At 51.4% G+C, this 24,163-nt stretch overlaps 1 protein-coding gene across 1 annotated transcript; it reads right to left on the bottom strand.

Moving 5' to 3' along the window:
• Positions 1-5,126: 5,126 nt before the first annotated feature.
• On the bottom strand, positions 5,127-23,161 carry IGF2 (insulin like growth factor 2). The gene is made up of 4 exons (XM_065839988.2): positions 22,636-23,161; positions 14,789-14,951; positions 7,685-7,851; positions 5,127-7,225 (listed from the first exon to the last, which is right to left on the bottom strand). Exons 1-4 carry the CDS (start codon positions 22,738-22,740, stop codon positions 6,983-6,985), a joined length of 678 nt encoding a protein of 225 aa, XP_065696060.1. The 5' UTR covers positions 22,741-23,161; the 3' UTR covers positions 5,127-6,982.
• Positions 23,162-24,163: the final 1,002 nt, after the last annotated feature.

The following is a 24,163-nucleotide window of genomic DNA, read 5'->3' as shown; positions in this document are numbered from 1 at the left end:
GCCTTGAGAAATAATACTCCTGCCGCTTTCTTTGCTAAGCACGGGGAACAGAGGGGAGAGGGAGGAGGAAGAGAAGCAACAACGTCTTGGAAGATGAAGTCTTAATATTCTCTTAATCGCCTCCCTCCCTTTGCAGCTATGCCCCAGCTGTGAAGAAAACAAAGATTACCATTATCGGTGTGCCCTTCTGGCTTGAGATAGGAAAATCAAGTTTCCAAAACTCCTGTTCCTGGAGATTTTTTTTATTTATGGGGGATGATGAGGAGGTATTCTGTCCTAGAAGTTGGAGGGATACCCTCATAGGTCCCTGTGCTCTTCAAAGGGAGCTTAAGAAAACTGTACCCAAAATGCTGGCAGAACTTGATTAGCACCTCCATCCAGGGAGAGAAGACAAAAGACAGGGCTGTCATTAGAACAGATTTTATCACGGGTGGCTTCGTCTGGTCATTAGTAGATGGTTTCTAGCCAACAGAAGCGATAAGGCACCATTGGTCTGCCAATAGAGGCAATGAGACAAGAAACACGGGTGCTTTGGGGGAAAATCTCCATTAATAATAATTTTTTTTTTTTTTTTAATGTTTGCTTGCAATAGCAAGCTTTATAACAAGACCCCTGGGTCTTGACTGCCTTCCTAAACCAATTCCTATTGAGTCTGACGCAGCTGAAGGAAGTAGTCTTGTACAGAAGGAGCATGGCCTTCATCTAAACAAATTGGTGGGAAGACAAGAAGGCAAAGAGGTTGTCCCAGTAGTTCTCCCATGGAAAAGCAGGCAAATACTTTGATTTACTTTATAATCTCTGGTATTATTTCATCTCACTGTCCTAAAATCATGAGCTATGTTCTTTCTAAAGCTGGCCAAAAAAGAAGCACAAACATGTCCATGAAATAGATGCAAGAGCTTTGAAAAGTCAATACAAGCTGAATTTATCTCTAGTAATTTTGAAAAGTGAAGTAAATATTTTAGTGCTGTTGACAGGGTGCAAGTTCTGCACTTCTCTCTGTTGCTGCTGCCTGTGAATTACTCTGATATTTGAATAGTGTCTTTTTTCCATCCAAAACTGTGCTATGCTTAGTGCTTTCTGGACAATGCTGGTTGTCATGTTGCTCTTTGGAGAACACACACAGAGATGGATGTTCTACCGTGGTGCTCACCTCTGATCACTGCTGCACACTGTGCCTGTCCTGGAAACCCAAGCCCAGAGCTGTGAGCAGACGGCTTACAGACCAGAACAGCCCCTTTTGACTGTCACGTTTGACCTCCCATGCTGCCCAAGCCAAAAAAAAAAAACCCTAGTTCAGAAATTTCCTGCCTCCAGGCTATTGCTGGTGGCTAAGCCAAAGCCTGGCAGGTTGGAAATCTTAGCTTTCAGTCTACTGTTGGCAGATAGAAAGAGAAGGAAAGAGGCTCTCGTGGAGCTCTCGGCAAATGCTGACATTATTTTAATGAGCAAGTGCGTTCCTCGGGACATGCACAGCTGGGAGCACAGCAGTGAAGCAGGTCAAGATTCCTGCAAGGACCCATGCCTTTCTGGCAGGTTGAAGTCATGTCTGCCACAGCACACTGCTCACTGACAGCCAGAGCATCCTCCAGTGCCCTCGTGGGGGAGAGTGGGACACACCTCCAGCCCCTCAGTGGGAGTGACAGATCCCTCCTAGGACATGGGGTCTGTTTGTCTTTCCAAACTGGGGTTACCCCTTCAGCTGCACTGGGAGCCATGGAATTGCTGTGCTACCTCAACCTCGGGGTGTTTTACAGCTCACCTGCTCTTTAAAAATAAATAAAGAGGGGCGGGGGAAAGATATCAGATGTCAGAAGGTTGTTATAGTTGCTTTGCTTTATTGACACTGCATTACAAACAAGAGGTGCAATAGGTGTCTGAGTCTTGCAGTCTTGCTGAGGGCATGCAAGTGAAATAACCAAGCATATATCAACACCTTTGCCAGGCCTCCCCACAGCCACGTAAAACATCAGTGGATAATAACACATGCAACAGGGAAATAAAGTATATTTTAAAAAGCAACAGACATGCTTCTTCCCTCCATTTAACAGCTAGGTACATGTTGAGGGCTAGATCGCGGGGTGGCAATAAAACCCTGGCAGATGTATTGTTAACCTCCTTCCACCCCGCCACTTCCCCCTTTAGCCCCTCCCTCTCCCCCCTTCCCACTCAGGACAGGCGATCGGGAGGGAAAGAAGGAGAGAGAGAAGAGAGTTGGAAAAATTAAAGATGTTTTACTAATGCTACTAATAAGAATAGAGAAAATAATACAAAATATACAAAACCAACCTTGTAAGTCTCAGCAACTGCAGAGCCAGCACCCAAAGTCCTGGATTAGACTCTGTAGCCAACCGGAGCTGGATTCAGTCTCTCACTGGACCTCAGTTCACAGGGACAACTAGCAAGGTCCTCTCCTAATGTCGGCCATAAGCAGAAGGGAAAAAAGGGAAAGGGGCGATATTCTCGTGATCTCCCACTTTCATATGAAGTATTCACGTGAATGGAATGTTATACACAGTTGGTCAGTTTCTTGGTCACCAGTTTCTCATTGCCCCTCTCGTGAGACGTCCATCCTTGCTTATCAATAAGTTTGCATTCCATTGCTGGGTTTACCAAAACATATATCTGGTTCTCCAGGAAAATGCAGCTAATATGAAGGCTTTAGCTGACAGGCAAAATTCACTAAAAGAGAAACTTGTTTTTTAACAAACCAGGACAGTACATCAGTGGAAGACCAAGCTTCTGAGAGCAAGCAAAATGAAAGGGATGAAGCTGCTATGAGATACAGTCCTTCCTGGGACACTACACAGCCTTTCAGACTTCTCTGCTGAAATGATCCTTTGTCTCCCCACCCTCTCACACATCAGCAGAGCAGTGGGTCGAGGTCACTGGACCAGCTGGGCTGGACATGGAGGTTAGCTGGGTGCCCAGACCTGCCACTTGTCCCTCCCCAGGGAGCACTGATGGTCACTGCTGCAGCCTCCAATGCTTCTGCAATCCAACAGCTAAGCCCTAGGAGCTGTGTTTGTGTACAGAGGCATGACAACAAAAACCAGAGTCGATTCTGCCCATCCATTTGCGCAAACATGCATCTTGGGTTTGTTCTCAAGGCTGCAGTCTGAGATTTCCGAGCTAAGCCTGTGACTTATCTGCCAACTTGCAAAGAGGTTTTGCAGGCAACAGAAGAAACTTGAGCTGAATCAAAGGTCCCAGTCTCCCACTCACTCACTGGCTAGGACCCATCTCAGGGGTTCCTGTGGCTGTTTGGGTCTCTCCTTCAGGCAAACCCAGTCCTTACCAGGGCAAAAGGCAGGATGGCACATTTTGAACAGCCTTCTAGTATCCAAAACAATGAGCTGCTCTGGTCTGGCCTCATGTTGACCCAGGCCAGGATAAAGCAGAAAGAAGCGTTAAAGATAAGCCATGCTTGGAAACAGCACATTCACCCTTACAGTGTTTTCAGCACTGCTGCTTTGCTCCCTGGGGGACACAGGGAAGAAGTTTAGCTGAAGTTTTTCTTGTTTTTTAATAATCTCTAAATTTCTCCCATGATAGCAGTTTACACAGCAAAGAGCAGAAAGCAACCAAATCTCTCAAAGCCAATGTTTCCAACAGTGGCCACCAGAAACTGTGATGAAGTCAGTCCTTTCCCCTTCATAGGGACACCTTTTAGTGCATAGAAAACCAGAGGTCTGCACAGATGGTCTCCACCTGAAATAAAGTAGGTGTCCAAAGGAAGTAGCTGAGCCTGCATCTATACAAAAACTCTCATGATCAACCCTCCTGACCAAACCCTCCTTTCCCAAGAGGAAAAACTCTCTGAGAATTTTTTTCCCCTTACTGCAAAATTGAAAAAGAAACAGGCTTAAAATCTGCAATTTTTAGGTGCCTAAATAGAAACTCCAGTTTTCAGGTGGAAAATCTTTTCCAGCCCATGTTGGTGCAGGAGGTTGGGCTTCGCATGGTCCTTGCTCAAGTCCCTTACCCCAAAGCAGTAGAGAGTCCTTGGCCATGCCAGTGAGACTGCGCAGCCCACGCAGTGTCTGCCTGACTTGGGGCACTAGGGATTCTTCAGCACGTTTTTGTCCAGCAGTTGCTCCACTACCAATCTGGAACTGCAGTATTTTGCCTCCCATTTACACTGGTGCACAGTGGTTCCATGTGATGAAAAGCAGCTCACCAGGATCACTAAACACTTGAGAGAGGCTACATCTACCCTGAGAAACCAGAGCAACACCATCTACTAGGAAACCTAACCTAGATCCAACATTTTTTTTTCTCCTTTTTTGCCTTTGGCACATCTTCAGCTTCCATTCAGTCCAAACTGGAAAGAGCTAAGCAAATCCAACAGATGCTGGGAAACACACCCAAATCTCACCAAGAATCGCTGGGCATGTATTTATAATGGCGGGTACAGGGTGCATCTGCCATGGGTCTCAGGGTTCAGTTCAAGGGCATCTCACCCTCTCTTGCAGGTTTGAGCCCCGAAAAGAGGAGCTGCAACACACTCTGTTCCTCCACGAAGAGTGCGCCTGGCATGGCCTCCTTCCCACCCAACTCTCACCCCAGCAGCAAAAATAAACGAAAAGAAAAAGGCAGGCTTCATATTCTGGATGGATATTTATTTGCTTAACAGATTTTTTCTTTTTTCTTTTTTCTTTTTTTTTTTTTCTTTTTTGGTACAAAGCATCCAGGAAAGCTTTTACTTCTCTTTTTAAAAAATAAAAACTAGGTTTCTTTTAAAAAAAGACACATGAAAAGGAAAAAAAAAAAAGTGAATTATTTGCAATTGCTCTGTTTTTTTTCTGCCTTCCCCACCCCACCCACTTCCCTTCCCCACCCCTTCTAATTTGGAGCAGTTTTCATTCTTTTCCATATATATTTAATAAAATAAATAAAGGATTTTCTTTGTCGTGTATTGCAGTGCCATTTTTTTAAACAAAGGCTTCATGGCTCAACATTGCAAGGTAATAACAAACAAAAGGACTATACATTAAAATCCTCCCCCTGTCAAGACTCCCCCTAGCCCTCCCCTCCAAAACACGAAATAGAATACAATTCAAGTAGTCTTTTTTTTTTTTTATGTTTTAAATGTATGGATATATAAGACAAAGCAAGTACAGAACTGGTTAACAGAGTGTCCCCATTTTATTAGCAAGTGAGAGTATATCATAGGGAGATGTAATTGATTCCCCCCTTTTTACGGTTCCTAGACAGATAATATATATTATTTTAAAACCAACCTATTTTACAGCCCTCTGTCCACCTCTCAAACCCGTCCGCTCACCAAGTCCTGAGCCTCAAGCCAGAGACTTGCCTTTCCCCCCGCCCCATCTCACCCCGTGCAGTGGTCCCAGCCCTGAAGCCGCCCCGGTGCATCCCTCCTCCTCCTCTCCAGCCCCGGGGCGCGAGGGGAGGAGAGCAGGGGGCGCAGGGCAGGGAGTAGGGGGTCCGGCAAGAAGGACGGAAAGGGCAAGAGAAGGAAAAGGAAACGGTGGTGCGTGGAGCTGGCGCTTCTGCAGGGGCTCAGCGAGGGTCGCTCGCCTGCCCACCCACTGGCCGGAGCATCGGCGGGAGCGAGGTGTCAGGGTGGGGGGAACAGGGGGGCCCCCGTTGCTCGGGAAGCCAAGGTCCACCAGGGTCTCTGCAGAAGCAGGGCCTCGAGTTATAACAGGCAACACCTTCACCATTCAACACAGTTTGTCTCTAGAACAGTTCCCTTTTAGTCTAAACTGTGGTGGATTTGTTTTTTGGTTTTTGTTGTTTTCTTTTTTTTAAAAAAAAGGACGCGTGTCGATGTATTTCTGTGTGTGCGTGCATCTGTGTACATGAGTAACAGCCAACTAGCTCATATGGTCATGACCAAGCTATATTTCAGAAGAGAAAAGAAACACATTTATCACACTTTTCCTAAAACGAAAAGCTAAAATTTCAAGTTCAGTATTTGCTATCTTGTCCTTCCCTCCCCACCCTCCCTTGCTATTTCTGTTTTTTTTCCCTTCCAACTTACTTTAGCACCATAACACATTTTAAACATTACAATCCTTCTTCAGATACTACACAAAATGTCCCATAAAAATAGTGCTTTTTTTGCCAAAAAGTTATATAATATATTATATATATAAATCAACTAAAACCGTGGCAAATGTGCAATGCAGACGCCTCCTCCATTTAAAGTGAGCATCAGCTCACTTTTTTCTTTTTTTTTTCTTCTTTCCCATTTCCTTTTTCTTCTCTCTTTCTCGCTTTCTCTCTACTCTTCCTCTCTCACGTCATCGATGATTTCAAAAAGGTGCAAGTCGATTTGGAATCTTGTAATGAAGCACACACACAAAAATGCAGATGGGGGCTCCCCAGAACTTCTCAGGTACGTTTTTCTTTTAAAGGTGCAAAAGAAAGTTATAAAAATAAGAAAACCAAAAGAAAAAAAAAAAGAAGAAAAAAGTGGGGTGGGAATGAGGTGAAAAAAATTATATTCCTCCATATTTCTCCCCATTTTATTTTTATTTTTCACTTTATTGTCAAGAAAGACATGGAATGGACTCTTCTTCTCAAGAAAAAGAAGATTAAAAAAAATTTAACTTCATATCCTTTTTCCCTCTTGCTCTTTCTTTTTTCTTCTGGCGTTGGCACCAGGGATGTCACGCAGTGCCTGGCAGCAAAAAGTTCAAGTGCCGAACTGTCCTTTTGCAAGTACAGGCTTGGAAATACTGGGGGCGCAGGGGAACGAAACAGGCCTGGGAAACGAAACAACCCTCCCCCCCACCCCAAAAGGGCGATGTGGTGGGAGCGGCGCTGCTCGCCGCCGCAATCCCCTCCTTGCTGTGTCAGTTGTTTGGTTGGGGCCGGAGCAGCGTGAGGGTGCCCCGCTGTCCCGCTCCTGGGCTCGGCAGCCCCGGGGACGGAGGGGCTCGGGGGCTGGGTCTTGCTAGTCCTCCCGCTCTCCCCTGGGAGATCAAAAATCAAGACAGCCAGTCAGGGTTCATTTCTGGGGGCCAGCCGTTTCAGGGGAGGCTTGTGCCGCTGGGGGCCTCTGGCTGGGCAGGGAGATGAGGGGACGGTGCAGTGCCCTGGCCTCCTCGGCCGCTTGCAGCCCCTCAGCCTGCCACCGGTACTGGCGGGCCCGCAGGATGCCGGGCACCTCGCGCTGCAGCCGCTGGGAGCTCTTCTTCTGCCACACGTCGTACTTGGAATACTTGGCGTGCGAGGGCTTCTGGAAGCTCTCCTGCAAGGGGATGGGATAGCAACATCAGCCTCCCCGCAAGCCTGCCCACTCTCTGGATGGGGGTGCACCTCTTTGAGCTTCATCCATCCCATGGAAACACTTTCTTATCCTTGGAAACGCTCAAGGTCAGGTTGGGCAGGGCTCTGAGCAACCTGATCTAGTTGGAGATGCCCATGCTCACTGCAGGAGGATTGGACTAGGTAACCTTTAAAGGTGCTTTCCAACCTAAACTGTTCTATTATTCTATGATCAGCCCACCTCTAGTCCCCCACCTTATTCAAAGCTGACTTTCTGCAGGGTATTTGGCATGAGTCACCAACAGTGGCCATCTCTTGAAGGCTCTGCAGAAGCAGCAGACCTTGCAGCTGAGGTTTGTCCTCTCCCGCCCATGGCCTTCCCACATTTTCTCTTGCTATTTATTCTGAAGAAGAGTCGTCAACCCAGCTCAGCCCCCCTTACCTTGCTGAGTGCCGGCAGGCCCGCCAGTGAGGTGGCGGAGAGGTCACGCTCGGACTTGACGGACTTGGCACAGTAGGTTTCCAGCAGAGCCAGGTCGCAGCTCCGAAAGCAGCACTCCTCCACGATCCCCCGGTTGATCCGCCGGTTATTTCGTCCCACCGGTCTGCCTGCAATGGCAAAGACACTGGCATTAGCCACGATGTGGACCATACCTTCTTTTCTGCTCCACGGCACCTGCCCCCTTGCAGGCATTCCTCCACCAGCCACCATAGTCTGGTGGGTCCCACATGCTTCAAAAATAGCAGCCCTTCTCACAAACCAGCCGACACGCGCCCGCAAACCATCCGAGTTTCACATTAAGGCTTTCCCAGACAAACACTGTTGATGCCAACAGGTCTCCCTGTGTGCGTGCAGTGCTAATTAAAGGCACTTTATATGACAGTGATTTATTCCCCTTCTACACCTCCGGTGCGGGCAGCCTTTTTGGGCACAGCTAAAGGGAGGAAGCTCGAGCCCAGCCCGGCAGCCAGCGTTGCGCTGATTACTGCGACCGTCTCCGATGTTGATCCTGGCAAACAAGTTTTATTAGAAAGAAGCAGCACAGCGTTGCGGCTGCCAACCTCCCTCCGTCGGGTCGACGCTCAAGCAGGTGAAGCGAACCAAGGCGGCTAAATTTTACCAGATGGGACAGCTCTGAGACAGCTGCAGAAAGAATACAGGCTCCTGCACCCGCCAAGAATAGCTATTAAACTTAATCTTTTAATAAGGGTTCCTCTCCTGTTTCTGCCTGCAGAAGGATGCGAAAGCTCGTGTTTGGTGCAGCAACAACCAAGTACATTTCATGTCACTGCTCAATGACAGCCAAAGCGCTCCAGAGGAAAAGCTTACATCACTTTCACTGGTTTTCCTCCTCCTCTTGAAATAAAAGACATGGGCAAAATCAAATTTCTGATGCAAAACAAATTTCCTTGGGAATTGTGACTTCCCAAACATCAACTGGCCCAAAACAAAAGGATTTTCTCCTCACTTTCACATGCAGTGTTATGTGCTTGTGCTGTTGTGGGGTCTGTGGCAGGGTCTCTGCACACTGCCAGGAGCACCTCTTCCCTGCAAAAGATGCTCCAAGGGAGGAAAGCAGAGGCCAGCGCTAGCAGGGCTTGCAAACAGGTAACACATCCTGGCCTGGAGAATTTGGGCATGGGAAAAACTGAGAGCGAGCTGGGGAGACGCGACGCCTAACACTGTTCACCATGCTGACCTTGGCCAAGCCCCTGCCCGCCAGCCGTGCTGGCTCTGTCCACAACCTCTGGTCCCCTCACACGCTCACGATGAAACAAGCACTCAAGTGTTTGGCCTTGGTTAAGATTTAAGGGCCCTGGCCTGGAAGGTACTGACCAGTTTCTTCAGGGGGTACCTCATCCAGGTGCCCACTCAAAGTGCCTCAGGATAAAGTGCAGAAGTTTTCTGTTCATGCAATGCAACCCTACATGTGAAAGGCAGCCCCATATGTGCAATGCAAACATGCATGTGAAATACAGCCCTGTGCGTTCAATGCAGCTCTGTGCATGCAGTGAAGACATGCATGTGCGACGCAGACTTGCATGCTCAACACAGCCCTGCATGCACAATGCAGCTCCATGTGTGCAATGATGGCATGAAAAAGCCCATGACTGTACCTCACTGCGGGCTCTGTAATAGCAAAGCCCCTGGCAGCACGGCACCTGCTCTCTGTTGAAACCAGATGTGTCCCCACCAAAGGGAAGCCCTCTGCTTGACACAGGTGCATTGCTGCCACACTCAGGGGTCATGAGAGCAAACATGGTAGGGCAATGGGGCAGCTGACCTATACCACACAGCCCACCTTCAGAAGTAATTTAAAATGCCCTGCTTTCCACATGCATCCCCTCTGCACCACCACCTTCCCTTTCTCTTTTTCTCTTGAAAAACTTTAGGCACAGCCTTTAGCCAGCCTCACAGGAAGGAGAAAGGATGGTTCCCTCTTGGCAAAGGCTCAGCAAAGGGAGCCCTGTTAGGAATTCAGTTTTCTCTCTATAAGAGCTTGTGGGCAACAAGCAGGCTGGATTGGGTCCTTCTTTAAAGGCAGGGTAGGCGTGTTGGGTGCCCACAGATGTATGAGTGATGCTGGTGCAGGCAATCTGGTTGGCAATGAGCAAGGGAGACAAGGGAGAGGATCCAGCCTGGGGCCAGGTGCACTTGATGTCCAGCAAGGCCCATGGAAGACCCGCGGTGCCACTGACCTCACCTCGCTTAGCATATTTCCACCCCAGTGCCCAAACCTGTGGGCACACCAGGTTCCTGAAGCATTAGGCTGCTTCAGAAAGGAACCCTAAGCATGGGTAGAAGGAGAATTTCAAAGGAAAAGAGAAAAAAATTAAAGTCACCCCATTTTGCTATCACATACCTAGAGGGCTGCATTCACACTCTCACAGAACAGAAGCTTGGTGAAGTGACAACACACACAGTTGAGGGAGAAGTTGAGGTTTGGAGAAGTTGAGGTTTTGAGAAGTTACATCTCCTCTTGAAAACAGAAGTTGCCCACTTGCAGCAACATGTTTGTTTAGAAAGAAGGGAGGGGAAAAAAAAAACAACAAGCAAAGCAGGACCATTTTCACTGCCCTGCCATCAAGGGCACTTTCTGGCATGGGAGCACACAGGAAGATCACAGCAGCACATTTGCAAATGCCCAGGTGTGGCATCACTAGGGCGAGCTCCCAGCAGGGATCACCACAGCACAGCCCCTTCCTCCCCTGGCCCAGCTGACAGGCACACACACAGCCCCCGGCCCCAACATACCACCCCTTTTCTCTTGCATAAAGCTGCTGCGTGCCATTCCCCTTGCTGGTGCCGCTGCCAGCTCCACTGTGACAGTCCGATAGGACACATTACCCATTATATAATCACCCATACAGATCTCGCCAATGCCAATACAGTCCTCTGTGGGAGAGTGACTTCAGGAAAAAAAAACAGGCAAATATAACAAACAGGGATTTAGTCCCAGAAAGTACCTGGAGACAACAATCCAGGGAAGAGATGCTAGGACATCGCTGGTTAACAGCAATATCGCTGCTGACCTGAATAGGGAAAAGTGTTTGTTCTGTAACGCAATTTACACATGGATTAAAGGTTTAATTTCCTAGCATTTATCTATGGGTAGCATCTTGCTTTACTGACACTGCCAGACTCAGGGAGGGTTTTGCCACTTCGTCCAAGCCCACAGAGTGAGCTGTGTGGGCAGCGGGCTGCAGCACCACCACGGTGTGTGGGCCACTTCCCATTGCAGCCATAGCTGCCTCCTCCTGGGAAAACACGCTTCCTCTCAGCCTTCAATGAATGACTATGGTCTCTTTTTCCCCAAACTGCGCTCCACCAAAACTTCCCACAGCTCTGCCAAGCGGCCAAGCTCAGGGGTGCAAACCCAGCATTGCAAAGCCCGGTAAAGTAAAGCCCGGCAACACAAAGCCCAGAGATGCAAGCCCTCTGGCTGCCTGGGGTTATTCCCATCCAGCAATGGGCTATCCCAACCAGGAGGGCTGGGCATTCCAGTGACTCATTCCCAGGAGAGCCTGGAGGCCACATACCTGCAGCTCAGCTTTGCCTCCATGCCAGAGGCGGTGGCACCACTGTAGCCACAGGGGAGCAGGAGGGTCATTTCCTTGGCACTACCACCCTGCTGCTCTGGCCTCCCCACCCTCGTTGGGGCCAGATAGATGCTACGGAAAGGGGTGTGTGGCGCTGGTGCCAACCCAGCCAGGTTCCCTCTTCTCCAGTCAATCAGGCGGCAAGCCGAGTGGAAGGGGACTTTGGGTGTAAACAGTCCCCGCGCCCCTGTCACAGGAATGTCAGGACCAACAAGGGGGCCTTTGTGCAGCACCAGGCCCCGTCCCAGTGCCCCCAGCCTGGCCCTCCCCCACCTCGGCACCACACTTTCTCCCCTGCTTTTTCCTAGTATTATTCGGAGGAGCGGCGGGCGCGCAAGAATGTGCTCCGTCAGCACAAGCGGCTGCAAAGAGCTAAATTCTTATCAGCTGTTGGAAAGGAGGAAACAGGAGCTGTTGTTTACAGAGAAGTCGGACGCCTCTCCCCCTATAGCCCCTTTTCCCCTCCCTGCCGGCAGTGCATGACAGCAACTTTGCGACCAAGGCTTCCTCTCAACCCACTCCGCTTTTTTCTCTTGGGGCTGTACTCAGCATCCCTCCATGGGCCACTCTGCCATCCCTGGGGTGGCTTCTCGGAAGCAAGGAAATGGGCTCCTGAGCCCACTGCAGAGCCATGGCAGGATGCCAGCACCTGTGCACCAGCCCCAGAAGCCTTAAAAGTAACAGAGGGGAGGAATCAGAGCAGAGGCCAAGAGCAAAGCACATGCGGCTCCAGTTGAAGTTTGCCCAGGCACCCCTGGGATGTGGTGCATGGCTGGAGTGGTGCACATCGCAGTGTCCACCCTGCATCCCATGGCTGGGTAACCCCAGCACTGCCGGCTCCTGCCCCTGTTGGTGCGGCTCTTTGGCAGCCCCAGCTCTCAACAGCTTCAACATCATCAGCCCCAAACACCTGCCAGTCATGATGCTGCCAAAGGTACCCAGCGGCTGCAACTTGCTCCCCATGCCAGCTGACAGACGGGCATCCCAGCTATCAGGGGGTGCACACTCCTCAGTCTAGGTTGTATGTTTCCCTCTTGGCAGATGTTGAGGCATGAAACAGCGTCAGCATGCTGCACCTGCTTGCATGGATGCAAATACCGCTGTATTTCAGAGATAGCTTTGCTAACTAAGTGCTCCCTTGTAAGAATGCAGAGCATCGGTTCACTACTCAAATCACCACCACAGCAGAAAACTGACAATGAATCTTCATACTGCTTTCATTTTTTCCAAGATTACCAGTTAGATGGCTGCAACAAGCTGTATCCAGCAAGCAGGGCCCACTTCTACCTGCAGGACAAGGTTGCCCAAGTCATTTACCTCTGGTACAAATGGCTGCAATAGTGCAAGTCACTCTCCAGGTCGCATGCCCCCTGCTGAGAAGTACTCATGACAAACACAGGCCCACTTTTAAGACATAAACCCGTGATCATGCAACATAACCATGCCCTATCAAGCCTGTACAGTGACACTAGTGTAGTGATAAGGGTCTAAGAATTAAGATTAATATGATCAGGAGAATTTATCATTTTATGAGCCAACTAGATGGAGGCAGAGGGAAAAAACAAAGTGAGTTGGGGATGTCCATGTCCTTTGTCAAGTAGAGCCATCAGCGCAGGCTGTGCAGATGCTGAGGATGTGACTGCTTCATCCCCCAGCACCTGAGCTCTCCAGAAATATTCAAAAATAAGAAGAGGGGATGGGAGAGGACAAAAAAAAAAAAAAAAGCAAGAATTCCCTTGTAAGCACCAATCTGGCCACTTGGCATCAAGCGACTTGTCTGCCTTCAAAAGTTATTTTGGCCTAGGCAGCTGGGTTATTTGAGGTGAAAGGAGGTCAGTTTGTCCATAAAACAAAAGCCCCATTCCCTTTCATCCCCAGAGAGGGGGAGGAGGGAAGAGAAACCAGGGGAGTGAGACGGATGCTACTCTATATATAGAGGGAGAGGAAGAGGTGTGAGAGCAGGAGAGGAGCTCGGCTCCTTGCTGTGCTGCGAAGGCCAGCCCCCAACACGCTGCTTTGGCCAAGCTCTGTCATGGGGCTCACTGGCAAAGGAAAGGGGGAGATGAGAAGAGGAAGGGCAGCTGACATGCAAACCCTCGCCGCTTGGCTCAGCAAGAGGAAGGAAGCGTGCCCAGGGTGTCCCCAGCGCAGCGCTCTGGGGGCCATGAAAACATCCTGCTGCTCAGCTGGGACAGGGCAGGGCGATCACCCCAGCTAGCTGCAAAGGCACCTGCAGCCCAGCTGCCTGCCCAAAATTACACAGCCCAAACACTGGCTGCTGCTGGATGTGGGATCCCTGTGCCTCTCCCTACCCAATCTCAGCAGGCAGCATCAACCAAGTCTGGCTGAGGATCCAGGCTGAGAAGGGACATCCAGGGTTGTCTCCTAATTTTGCAGCACCCCGTTCCCTGAACAGGCAGACAGGAAGGCTGGCTCTCCACTACTCCAAAACACACTCTATGACTTTTTAATTCCTTTTCCCAAGGCAGAGGGAAGACTGCCAAAAGCATGGCACCACGTGCAGCTGGTATCTTCATCCTCTTCCTCCCTGTTTGGCTTTGCAACTTTCTTATTGTCAGTCACTCTGCAGTTCAGGCCTCAGTGAGTACCAAGACACAGGGTCCTCCCTTTCCCAAGCAAAGCAGGGGATTAGAAACACTAGAACAAGGTGTCACGCTCTAGGCACCTTCACCCACAGATTACTGAGCATCCTTCACTACTGGTTTGCTCCTCCTCCTGTCCATTTACCAGCTAAGCCATTGTACTGCTTATGCCAACAGTCCAAAACCCCAAAGCATCCTGGTGGAGAGACCACTCAAGCCAACTGTCCTGAAGCCACCTGCACTCTGTGGACAATAGCAACACTGCATTTTTTGGCAATAGCTGTGCTGCAAAAGGGTAAGACACCACTCTTCAGAGACAGGCTAACTGGCAGGTAGCCAGGGGGTCACAAAGCGTATTTTGGGAGCAGCCTAGAAGCTGCTGCTATACCCGAGCAAAGGCTGCCCAGAAAGGGGGAATGCTCAGCTCCTCCACCTGCTTTCCGGATGCAGCACTTAGGCAGCAAGGTTTAAAAATTAGCCAGGGCCCAAGCTCAGCAGAGGGCCATCTGCACACATACTCATCATTTTAATGACTTGCCCACATCACTGGTGTGCCAACCACCTATGGCTTCCCAGTGATACTCAACTGTTCTGAGCACCAAAGCAGGACCCAGTTTCCCCATGGCACTAGACAGTCCCCAAAACCAGCACGAGGTGGGAGCATGTCACCCTGAGCACATCGCTTTTCTTGATTCTCTCTTGGCCTGCCACCAAGAACAAGGCAAACACAAAAAGCACTGAGCTGGGAAACTCCTCCTTCCCCTCCCAGCCCGGTTCCACCGAAGGCAAGGGCAGGACACGGGCAGCACCCTGCCTGCTGCTGGCAGCCACCTGGCACTTACTGAAGTAGAAGCCCCTGTCCCCACAGACGAACTGCAGTGTGTCCACCAGCTCCCCGCCGCAGAGGGTCTCCGCTGTGCCGTACGCCGCAGCCGAATCCAGCGCATAGGCCAGGAAAGCCAGCAGCAGCAGCAGCATCCGTCTTGCCGCACACATCCTCTGCACCTGGGGACAGAGGCACAGCGTTAACACAGTGCGATGGACCCCTCTCTGTCACCTCCCCTGGGAAACTCACCCCCACCCACAGCAGGCCCAGGGTTTGATGCCCGGACATGTTAGGATGCTGCAGGGAAGGACCGGCAGTGCTGAGCCAGCCGCTGGTGAGAAGCGGGCTGCCCGCGCTCGTCCTGCTGGTCAGACGCTCTGGCCAGAAAAGGTTTGCACTGAGGCAGATTTTCCATTGGAAAATCTCACTTCAGCCTACGTCTGAAAGGCTTTTATTCCTCCAGCTCTTTCAACAGCGCAATTTCCACCCCCCTCCCCTTTTAAATGGGAAATCATCAAAATTATTATAAGGAGGTGGTTTTTTTTCCAGTTCTGATTACAGGTTTTCATGCTCCCCCTGAATGCATGTTCTCTCAAAGCAGAGACAAATGAAGTTCAGCCTGTCCTAGAGTTGCTTTTGAGGAAAGCTGAGTTTTGCCAGGGAGCGGCAGCCTTCATCCCTGGTGTAAGAGAGACCCACACAACCAAGGCTCAGGCAATTGAGGGGCTGATTGCACAAGCCATGTTTGCTGACAAGAGCTGGGACTGAGAAGACATCCTTCAGGAGCAGAGCAGAACCACCGAAAATGCGCCTGGGGCATCATCAATGAGGGCCAAGGGGCTATCAGGCAGCACAGAGGACGAAAAACAAAACTCCCTGGATATTTGCTAACTAACCCAAAGATTTCCCCTGACTCAGCTCTGACAAACAGCTTTACCTCTATGTCAGCTTCTGTAGGTGTAAAGTGAGGGTATTATTGCCTCACTGGATGAGGCAAAACCCATGGATAGTTCAAGGTGTTATAGTCCCTCAGTGATGAGCATCATGGTATATACACAGCCAAATAATGATGGTGGCCAGACACGTCAGCTCAAAATAAAGAGGGCAAATGAAGTGCGGAAAATAGCAGCCAGCATGGGGCAATGTTAAATCTCAAGCGGAGCAATCCTTCTCCCTGCTAACGCTCAGCCAAGACGCTGGGTTTCACATCTAGCCTCGAGAACAGTATCAGTTAATGAATATTACCTCACCCCCCTGGGATGCTTGGAGATGGAGCTGAAGGCCAGGATAGATTAAATGACTTGCCCAAGGTCACGGGGGAAGTCTGCAGCGCAGCCAGGAAATTAGCCCAGCTCCCCCGGGGCCTCACTACAGTCCTGTCAGCAATAAAGCCACCCTTGCTACCAATTTTTTATGAGCCTGTAGCTCAAATCATTGCCGCTAGAAATACACCGTGTTTACAAGTCACAAGCTCTCCTGAGCAGCAGGAGTACAGGGATCAGCAGCAAGAAAAGCCAAAATGAAGGCTGCAAGGTCAAGGTAGGCTGAGGGGGGCATCCCCCCAACAGGAGCTTCGATGCCCATCATATTGCTCAGCCTGTGCTGGCAGAGATCAGTCAGGTGGGCAAAACCCCTCCAGGGCTCTAGACAAGAGGGGTAGAAGCCCTGGGAATAAACTGGGCTCAAATCATCAAGTGATGGGACCAGGGCCAGCTTTTCCAGTAGCACCAGACCCTTCAGCACACCTGGGGGGCTTTGGTGTATATTACACTATGGCCAGAGGGATGGCACTGGGATGTGACTGCACCACATTGCCAAGCTGCAATGTTTTGCCACCAACGTCTTTTCACCCTGATTTTTTTCTCCAGTGGCCAACAGGTGTTCACTGGGCTTCCCCAGCATGACCGCAGCATCACCTGCACTGCTTGAGTCATGCCCTTGGTGCAGCAGCACTGGCAGCCAGATCTCCGACTAACAAGACAGCAACGATCCCGCTTCCTTTTTTTTTTTCCTTTTTCCTCTTTTTTTATGTGCAGCTCCTGATTGCTGGTATTCCCAGGCTGCAGGTAACGCCAACAGCTCATTGCCAGGGCAGCAGATGTGCAGCAGCCAGTGCTGCCACTGAAGCTACTGACATGGGACTCCAGGACACCCAAATAATTCCCCGTCCCCAATTAGGCTCACAGGGGCGTAAAGCGCAGCAGCTAATATGCAGGCTGTGTGCTGTCCTCCCCTGAGCCAGAGCCAGTCCCCAAGAAAGAGCTTCCTCAGGGGAAAGGGTGACAAATGCATTTTTTCCTCCACATCCAGTCTAGAGAAAGGGGTGAGATGCTCTGAAGCAAAGGGAGAGTGAAGTTTTGTTGGCAGGGCAATATCTGATGCTGGGGAGACCTGACACCTTCTGTGGAAAAAAAATTGTGCTTCTTGGAAAATACCCACTCCTGCGTAACCTCCACCACAGGCACAGGGCGGCTCCTGGCAGCCCTCCCTGCCTCCATCTCAAGCTCTTTTAGGGGGCCCATGCACCCCCTAACTCCAGCCAGGAAGCCTCCCTGAAGCCATGAGAGCAGGGATGTCCCCCGCACTGTCATCCAGAGCTAAGATGGAGGTGTGCAATGCGATGAAGTCCCCCTTTGCTCACACATCAACCACCAGCCCTTTCCACCACTGTCACCTTGGAGTCTCTCTGCTCCCTCCAGCAGCCTGTAATGAGAAACCGGGCAGCAAAGCAAAAAGCATCTTTATTTACTATCCAGTGCTGCAGTCTATCCCCAGCTTGATGGAGCTGCAAAACAACCCAACCTGATAAACCCTTCCCTCTGACTTTGCCCAAACTGATCCTGTGGAAGAAAAGCCCTCAGGCTTCACCCAAAGGCTAGGCAGGCTTGTGGGGTACCGTCAGCAGCTCAGTGCATCCCAGTGACCGTTCAATAGATCCTTCCGCCCTCCTAATCCTCCTTAGCAGGGATGAGCAGTACCCATGCAGGACAGCTCATACTGGCCTTGCTGTGGCTGCCAGAGTAGGTGCTGCTCCCTAAAATAGGGTGGCACAGCATGGTTGAGTATCGGCAGCCCACAACCCAGTGCAAGCACCATGCTGGCTACCCAGGTTGCATGCATCTTCAGTTGTCACAAGCAAATCCTGCTTAGCATCATGAGTCAAAGCCCTGTGAACTTCTCCGAGCCTTCATTCTCCGCTGGAAATACGAGATAGCATTGCTTTTAGGACAGGTAAGAAACCTCAGCTGTGGGACAGGAGTAAATTCACACTGACATCTGGAAAATCCTTCAATTTTTATTAGAAACCCTCTGTCTTGTCAGGAGTAACAGGAATAAAGGAATGAGATGTAAGCGGGGTGCCTTCCCAAACGATGAGGTTCTGTGTCCACTAGGAGAGAGGCTACTCTCAACCAAGGTTCATTCTTGCCGAAGCAGGCTGAATCAGCCATGCCAGCTGCCATTCCCTATCACCTGCCTGCAGAGAGGTCAAATGCTTCAGGATGCAGTTTAACCAGGGGCAGCAGGAACAGCAGTGCAAGGCACGCCTGGTGCCCAAAAATGTGAGTACCGAATTCCTTCTAACAAAGGCTCAGACCCCACACAGCATGCAAGATGGTGATGCAAGAGGAATTTTTTGGTTGCATAGGTGTCCTGTACCATCCTGGGAATCACACCTGAGAGCAGCCTCCTCAGTGCAGGAGAGGCACAGACAAGCCACCGGACCATGATGTTGGCCTCTCCTTGCCTAGAGAGAGTCTGCTTTGCTCTCCATCCTTTGTGACTCTCCTGCGTTCTACTGCTTCCCCAGGTACCTGTGCAAAGCCAGGCTGCTTCTGGAGCCAGCTCAGCCATGAGCTGCCATGTGCAGGATGCTCCTGGCTGCCTCGGGACTGCCGCATATTCCCCCCTCATGACACAGGCTGCTGCACCCATGGCCAAGGACCCCCCAAAACCTCTCAGCAGCCCCATGCCAACATGTCAACAGAGAGTATTGTCTTGGAGCTGCTGTGATGTGCCGGGAACAAGCCTGAGGGCAGGTCTGCTGCAGAGCCACCCTCCTGCCTAAGGCTGTTAAACGATTTTTTCAGGATTTGCTGCAGATTCAGCTGGATTGACAATTTCTGTCCAGCTGTTGGGGAGTCGGGGGCCAAGAGTCCATTATGAGCTACAAGGCCCTGCTGTCAAATCTCGGAGGACAGCTCAGGCATCCCCTGCTCTCAGGCTTGTGCTGAGCCAACCAAACCATGGTGCTTCTCTTGGGTAACCAACATCTCCCCAAAAACAGACACTAAACCTCCTGTCTGACCTAATTCCTTCTTCAGTCTGGCCCTCATTACAATTTAATATGAACAGAAAAATGTAGGAGGGAATTGACAGATGGCCCAGTCTGCAAAATTTGGACTTGGACAGCAAAAAGAAAAAAAAATCTTGCTTTTTTGTGGAGCAATGCAGCATTTAAAAGGGAGCATGGTGATAAGTCATCGGCTCAAACCCAGCGGTGTAAGCAGGAGGGGAAAACCCCAGTTTGCGCATCCCAGCCTCCATCACACTCCACCCATTACACTACTTCAACGACTGCCTTCAAGAGCTGCTGAGCATCTCTCTCTGTTCCTGCTCTCAGAGGGCAGCTCAGGAAAGCGGGGAGCTGTCCTGGTCTGAAGCGCAGCTCTCCCGAAAGGGCAGGACACAGGTGTGTGCCAACCTGGCATGTGCCAAGCAAGTGCCACTCCTGCCGACGGGCACCCTCGCTCAGGGTGCCAGGCCACAATGCCCCAAGGTGCCAAGTAGTAAAGGGCTAGCAGAGGCCGGCCGGCAGAGGCAGGTGCCTTGGCAACCAAAAACCACCCTGGGCTGCGTCTTGGGCAGAGGCCCAGGGATGAGGTGCCCAGCAGTACCCAATGGGAGAGAAGCCGCCACGTGCTGTGCTGCAGAAGTGTCTCCCTTTAGTCTGAAAGAGAAAGAATGAGATTTCCAGCCCACAGCCTGGAAAAAGCCAGTTTCAAAACACAAAACTTTTGACCACTGAGCTATCAGGCAAATAAAACCAGCGCAGGACCACGGGTTTTGCTATTTAGCTCAGGCTTGAAAAAAATAAAAAACTCATGATTCTTGGCACCTGGCTCGCATGACATTTATATGGCTGAGGTTGGCAATGCTGCTGCTATTTTTAGCCCTCACTTTTTTGTCTTCACTGCTCGTCCCCATCAGCAGTCCACTCCGTCCCGATCCGGGGGTCACCTTTCTGCCTCCCATCCTGCAAGTGAGGAAAGACGCCTGCCTCCTCTGTCAGTGGGGCAGGGCTGGGGCAGGCTCCCTGCACCCCACGTCTATCAGTGCTGCAGCAAGGACTACTCTAGCCGTGGAAAAATCAAGCTGAAAAAGGTGAATGGGGTATTCAGTACCATTTACTCACCCCACTGGGGAGTAAGAGCGTATTGCACAAATTTTGGTATGCAGCCCAGAAACATTTGATTTACTGCATAAAAAAAAGGAAATGCAATCTTGCTTAACTCTTCTAAAGACAGCTGGCAGGACCCAGGGAAGGGATTTAAGTCCATTTTAGTAGCCTCACTTAACTCCTTTATTGTTCCTCTCTCCTTTCTGCATTCCCATCTAAAACCTGGCATATATAAGGGAAAGTTAACAGCAAGTTAAGCTGTTAAATCAGAAATTGTGGTGACTGGAGTCTACTGGCAAGTGATATTCCCACAACATGTTGAACTTGCTTTATGTCTTGGAAGAACAGCTTTAACCCTTTCAGAGCCAGGCTGCTACCCCAGGGCAGATTTCTTGCCCCAGTGCCCCCAACTCTCCTGACCCCTCATGCAAACATCTCAAAAAAGACCAGTATCTCTTTTCCCCATTAAGATGCACACAGCAGTCTTTAAAAGCAAAGACAACCCAAAGAAGGATCAGAGAGGTCAGTCCCAGGACACGAGCTGGGCGAGGGTGGGCCACTCATTTGCAGTACTCATATGCACTGCTGGAAACACACCAACTTCTCAGTCCCTCTAAAAATAAGACCTCACCTGCTGTGTTTGCTTTATTTAAAAAAAGAAAAGTACTGAAATGCTTTTCTCTGGTGCTCCATAAGGCAAGCCAGGCTCACTCCAAAGCCCATAGGAATCAATGGGAAGACACGCACTGACACCTCCGGGTTGCCTGGTCAAAACAGCAGCCCTCCAGCCAGGCTACAAAAAGGATCACCTGTCAGAAGAAGCTCTGGGACACACACTCAGACACATTTTGGCTCTCAAATTTCATGTGGTGGTGGGAGGGGACCCGCGGTGTCAAATCTTTTATCCCTTAATGAATTTTCACAGGAGCCGGGATAGCCCCTTTGAAAGGCTGAGTGAACTTGTGTGGGTGTTGACAACATGGAGCAAGATTTACAGCTCTGACCCATTCACCCCCACCAGAATTGTCAAGCTGGGTCCAAAACAGCTCAGTGAAGCTCCAATCAGAAGTGTCAGTCAGTTTCTTTCCTCCAGATGTCCTTAGCACAAAGTCACCCTCACAAAACTCCACAACCCAGGCTCCTCAACTCCACTAAATCAGAGCAAGAGGAGGAATAAAATTAAAAAAAAAAAAGCACCACCACACTGAAAACTGCTAAGTAAAAGGAAAAAAAACCACACACAACCTGACAACAAATAAACTCAAAGAAATCCAGGCCTTGGCCTCTCAAGCACATCCCAGGATTTGGAAGAAAACTACAGACTTTGTATAGGAAGCCTTGATTCAAGGGTTGAAAGCAGCAGTTCTCCTGAGAAGTCTATTTAAAACCACCCACACAAACCTTGTTTTTACACTTGATTGCTCCACGCCGCCTGAGCGAGACCTGGCGTATCAGAAACCCGGCTAAAGTACCACTGGCTCGAGGCAAGGCAGCCACATCTGCTGGTACAGTTATGCTAAATCCCAGTTTCCTCATGTGCCCCAATTCCCTACTGCTCAAAAGAGTGCTAAAACCCTTCCAAGTTGCGCTTTTTAAACAATTACTGTAGGGAAAATCAACTGGGAAGGAAGAAAAAAAAAAAAAATCGCACAAAGTCAAAGGCTGCACGCCAACCATTAACTCTCACTCAATTTTGGCTTGGCTTTCTTGTTTTTCCTCTCTGTATTTTTATCCCTTCGAGACCGAACATGCCGCAGTGTTTTGCAGAAGAGAGTTTAATAATCCCCCTGGTCTCCGAAGCCGGAGAACTGTCTGTCCCTTCCCCGTGCCGCTACCAGTGTCTCCCCGCTCCCACTGCCGCCCCGGGAGCGCAGAGAGCGCCGCGGGCAGCCCGGGGCGGCGCAGCCCCGCCTGACCCCGCACAGCCCCGGCCCCACCGCCGGGCCAGCCCGGCCCCCGCACACCCGCGCTGCCGCCGGCCAGCCCCGCACGCCCCTCCGCGGCTCCCCACGCGGGACCGCCCCTCGCGGCGCCGGCTCCCCGCCGCCGCTCGGCCGCCAAAAAGGCGAGCAAGCGGTTCTGCTGCCAGCATCCCCCCCGCAAGATGCGGGCGCTGCAGCCGCGGGCAGCCTGTGAACTGTCCCAGCCGCCGGGACGCGGGGCTCCTCCCGGGGACACCCCGCGCACCCCAGCGCCGCGGCCGCCCCGCCAGCCCGCGCCGAGGCCGGCTCTCGGGGTCCCTCTAGTGACACGCGTGGGGACGGCGGGCAGCGGGGCCGGCGCCGAGCGGCACGACTCGGCATGGCACGGCTCAGCATGGCACGGCTCAGCATGGCACAGCGCGGCATGGCACGGGTCTGCCCGGCGTAGCACGGCACGGCACGGGGGAGCCCTCCTGCCTTTGCTCGCGGAGGGGCAGCGCGGATAGCGCAGAGCGGCGCGGCGCGGAGCGGAGCGGCGCTTACCTTGGCGCTGCCGCTGCTACTCTCAACTTCTTGCGGCGGCGGCGGGCCGGGAAGGAAGGCAGGCTGCCGGCAGCGTTCATCCGTGTGTGCCACGGCGCTTGACATGCTGCTCTCCTGCCCTGACAGCGATCGCGGCTTTGGCTCGCCTTCCCCGCGCTCTGGCTCGCTCTCCTCGCCTTGCCTTTTTGGTATGTCAAGTCCCTGCTTGATCTTGTCTGAAGGATGCTATTTTGTGACGATCAGGTATTTTGTTATTCTAGAGCGCGAGCAAGCGAGCGCTTTCCTTTTATTTTCTTTTTTTCTCTTTTTTCCTTTTTTCTGTTTTTTTTTCTTTTTTTCCTTTTTTCTTTTTTTTTTTTTTTTTCCCTTCTCTTTCTCTCCTCTTGCTTTGGCTGCCCCTTGGGTGGCTCTCACTTTTGTGTTTACTGACGGCGTTGCCCTGGCCGGGGCAGAGGGGCCGGCTGCCTGGCTGCCCGCTGCTCCCGACTGGCTGCCCCACGAGCGAGGAGACAGGCAGGGCGCTCCGGCTGCCCCCCTTTTATACCCCCCCAATGGGCATGCTCTGAGTTCCCCAGCGAGCACCAGCCCGGCCACGCAGCCAATAATGTTGCAGAGCGGTCTAACCCCCTCTCTTCCCTCCCTCCCTTCCTTTCTTCCCTCCTTCTGTCTCGTAACCCTCCGGAGTCCAGCTCGGGGAGGGAAGAGGGGACAGAAAGTTTCTGCCGAACGGTTTGTTCGCGGGCTGCTCCCGGGTGGGGACTTTGGCCCACCCCGGCCGGCTCCGGGAGGGACGGGAGCCTGGGCTCATTCCCAGGCGCACACGCAGGTGAGGGGAGGAGATGGGATTCCGCACCCCATCCCCTGGCCGAAATGCTGGGGGGCATCTCCTGAGCACCTCTCGCAGCTGGATGGCGAGCTCCAAGCCCTGGGGGGGCAAGTGGGGGCAACGGGAGATTGCCCTGCCCACCCTGCTTTCGAGGCTCTCTCTAGGTGCACACGGGGCACAGGTGTCTGTGCCACCCACCCTGCCCCGTACTGGCCCCCAAACTGTGCTGAAGGGCTCCCCAGAGAAGGTGCGGGCGTGCAGGGGTGCCTGCTGCATAGGGCTCACACACCTGCCCCGGGGCCCTTCCCTGTGCTATGCGCCCCAGCATGGGTGGGCAAACTCACACCTCAGCAGAAGTGAGCCCCCGCATCTACCCATGCATCTCCGTGTGGACAACATGGATGCTCCCCCTCAGCGGGGCAGCAGCACTTGGATTTTGCACTCCACAGAGCACCTTCTTTGTATGGTTCCTGCTTGCTAGTTCACCTCTGCTTCCCACAGACTGCAAGCAAGCATGGTTGCCTTTAAGTCCAAGGGACTTTCCCCAGGCTTCACTGTATGTACACCAGTGCGCCGGCTGAGCACAAGCTCGCTGGACCTCCAGTGCTGCATGGCAGTCACGTCGTGCTGCATTAAGCAAAACTTGCCTTCTCCCAAAGACCTGCCTGTCAAGTCTGCCTTGCCAGGGAAGCATCTGCCTCA

This window comes from Patagioenas fasciata, chromosome 5, assembly GCF_037038585.1.
Source record: "Patagioenas fasciata isolate bPatFas1 chromosome 5, bPatFas1.hap1, whole genome shotgun sequence".
Lineage (NCBI taxonomy): Eukaryota > Metazoa > Chordata > Aves > Columbiformes > Columbidae > Patagioenas > Patagioenas fasciata.
This window is presented reverse-complemented; position numbering and strand designations above follow the sequence as displayed.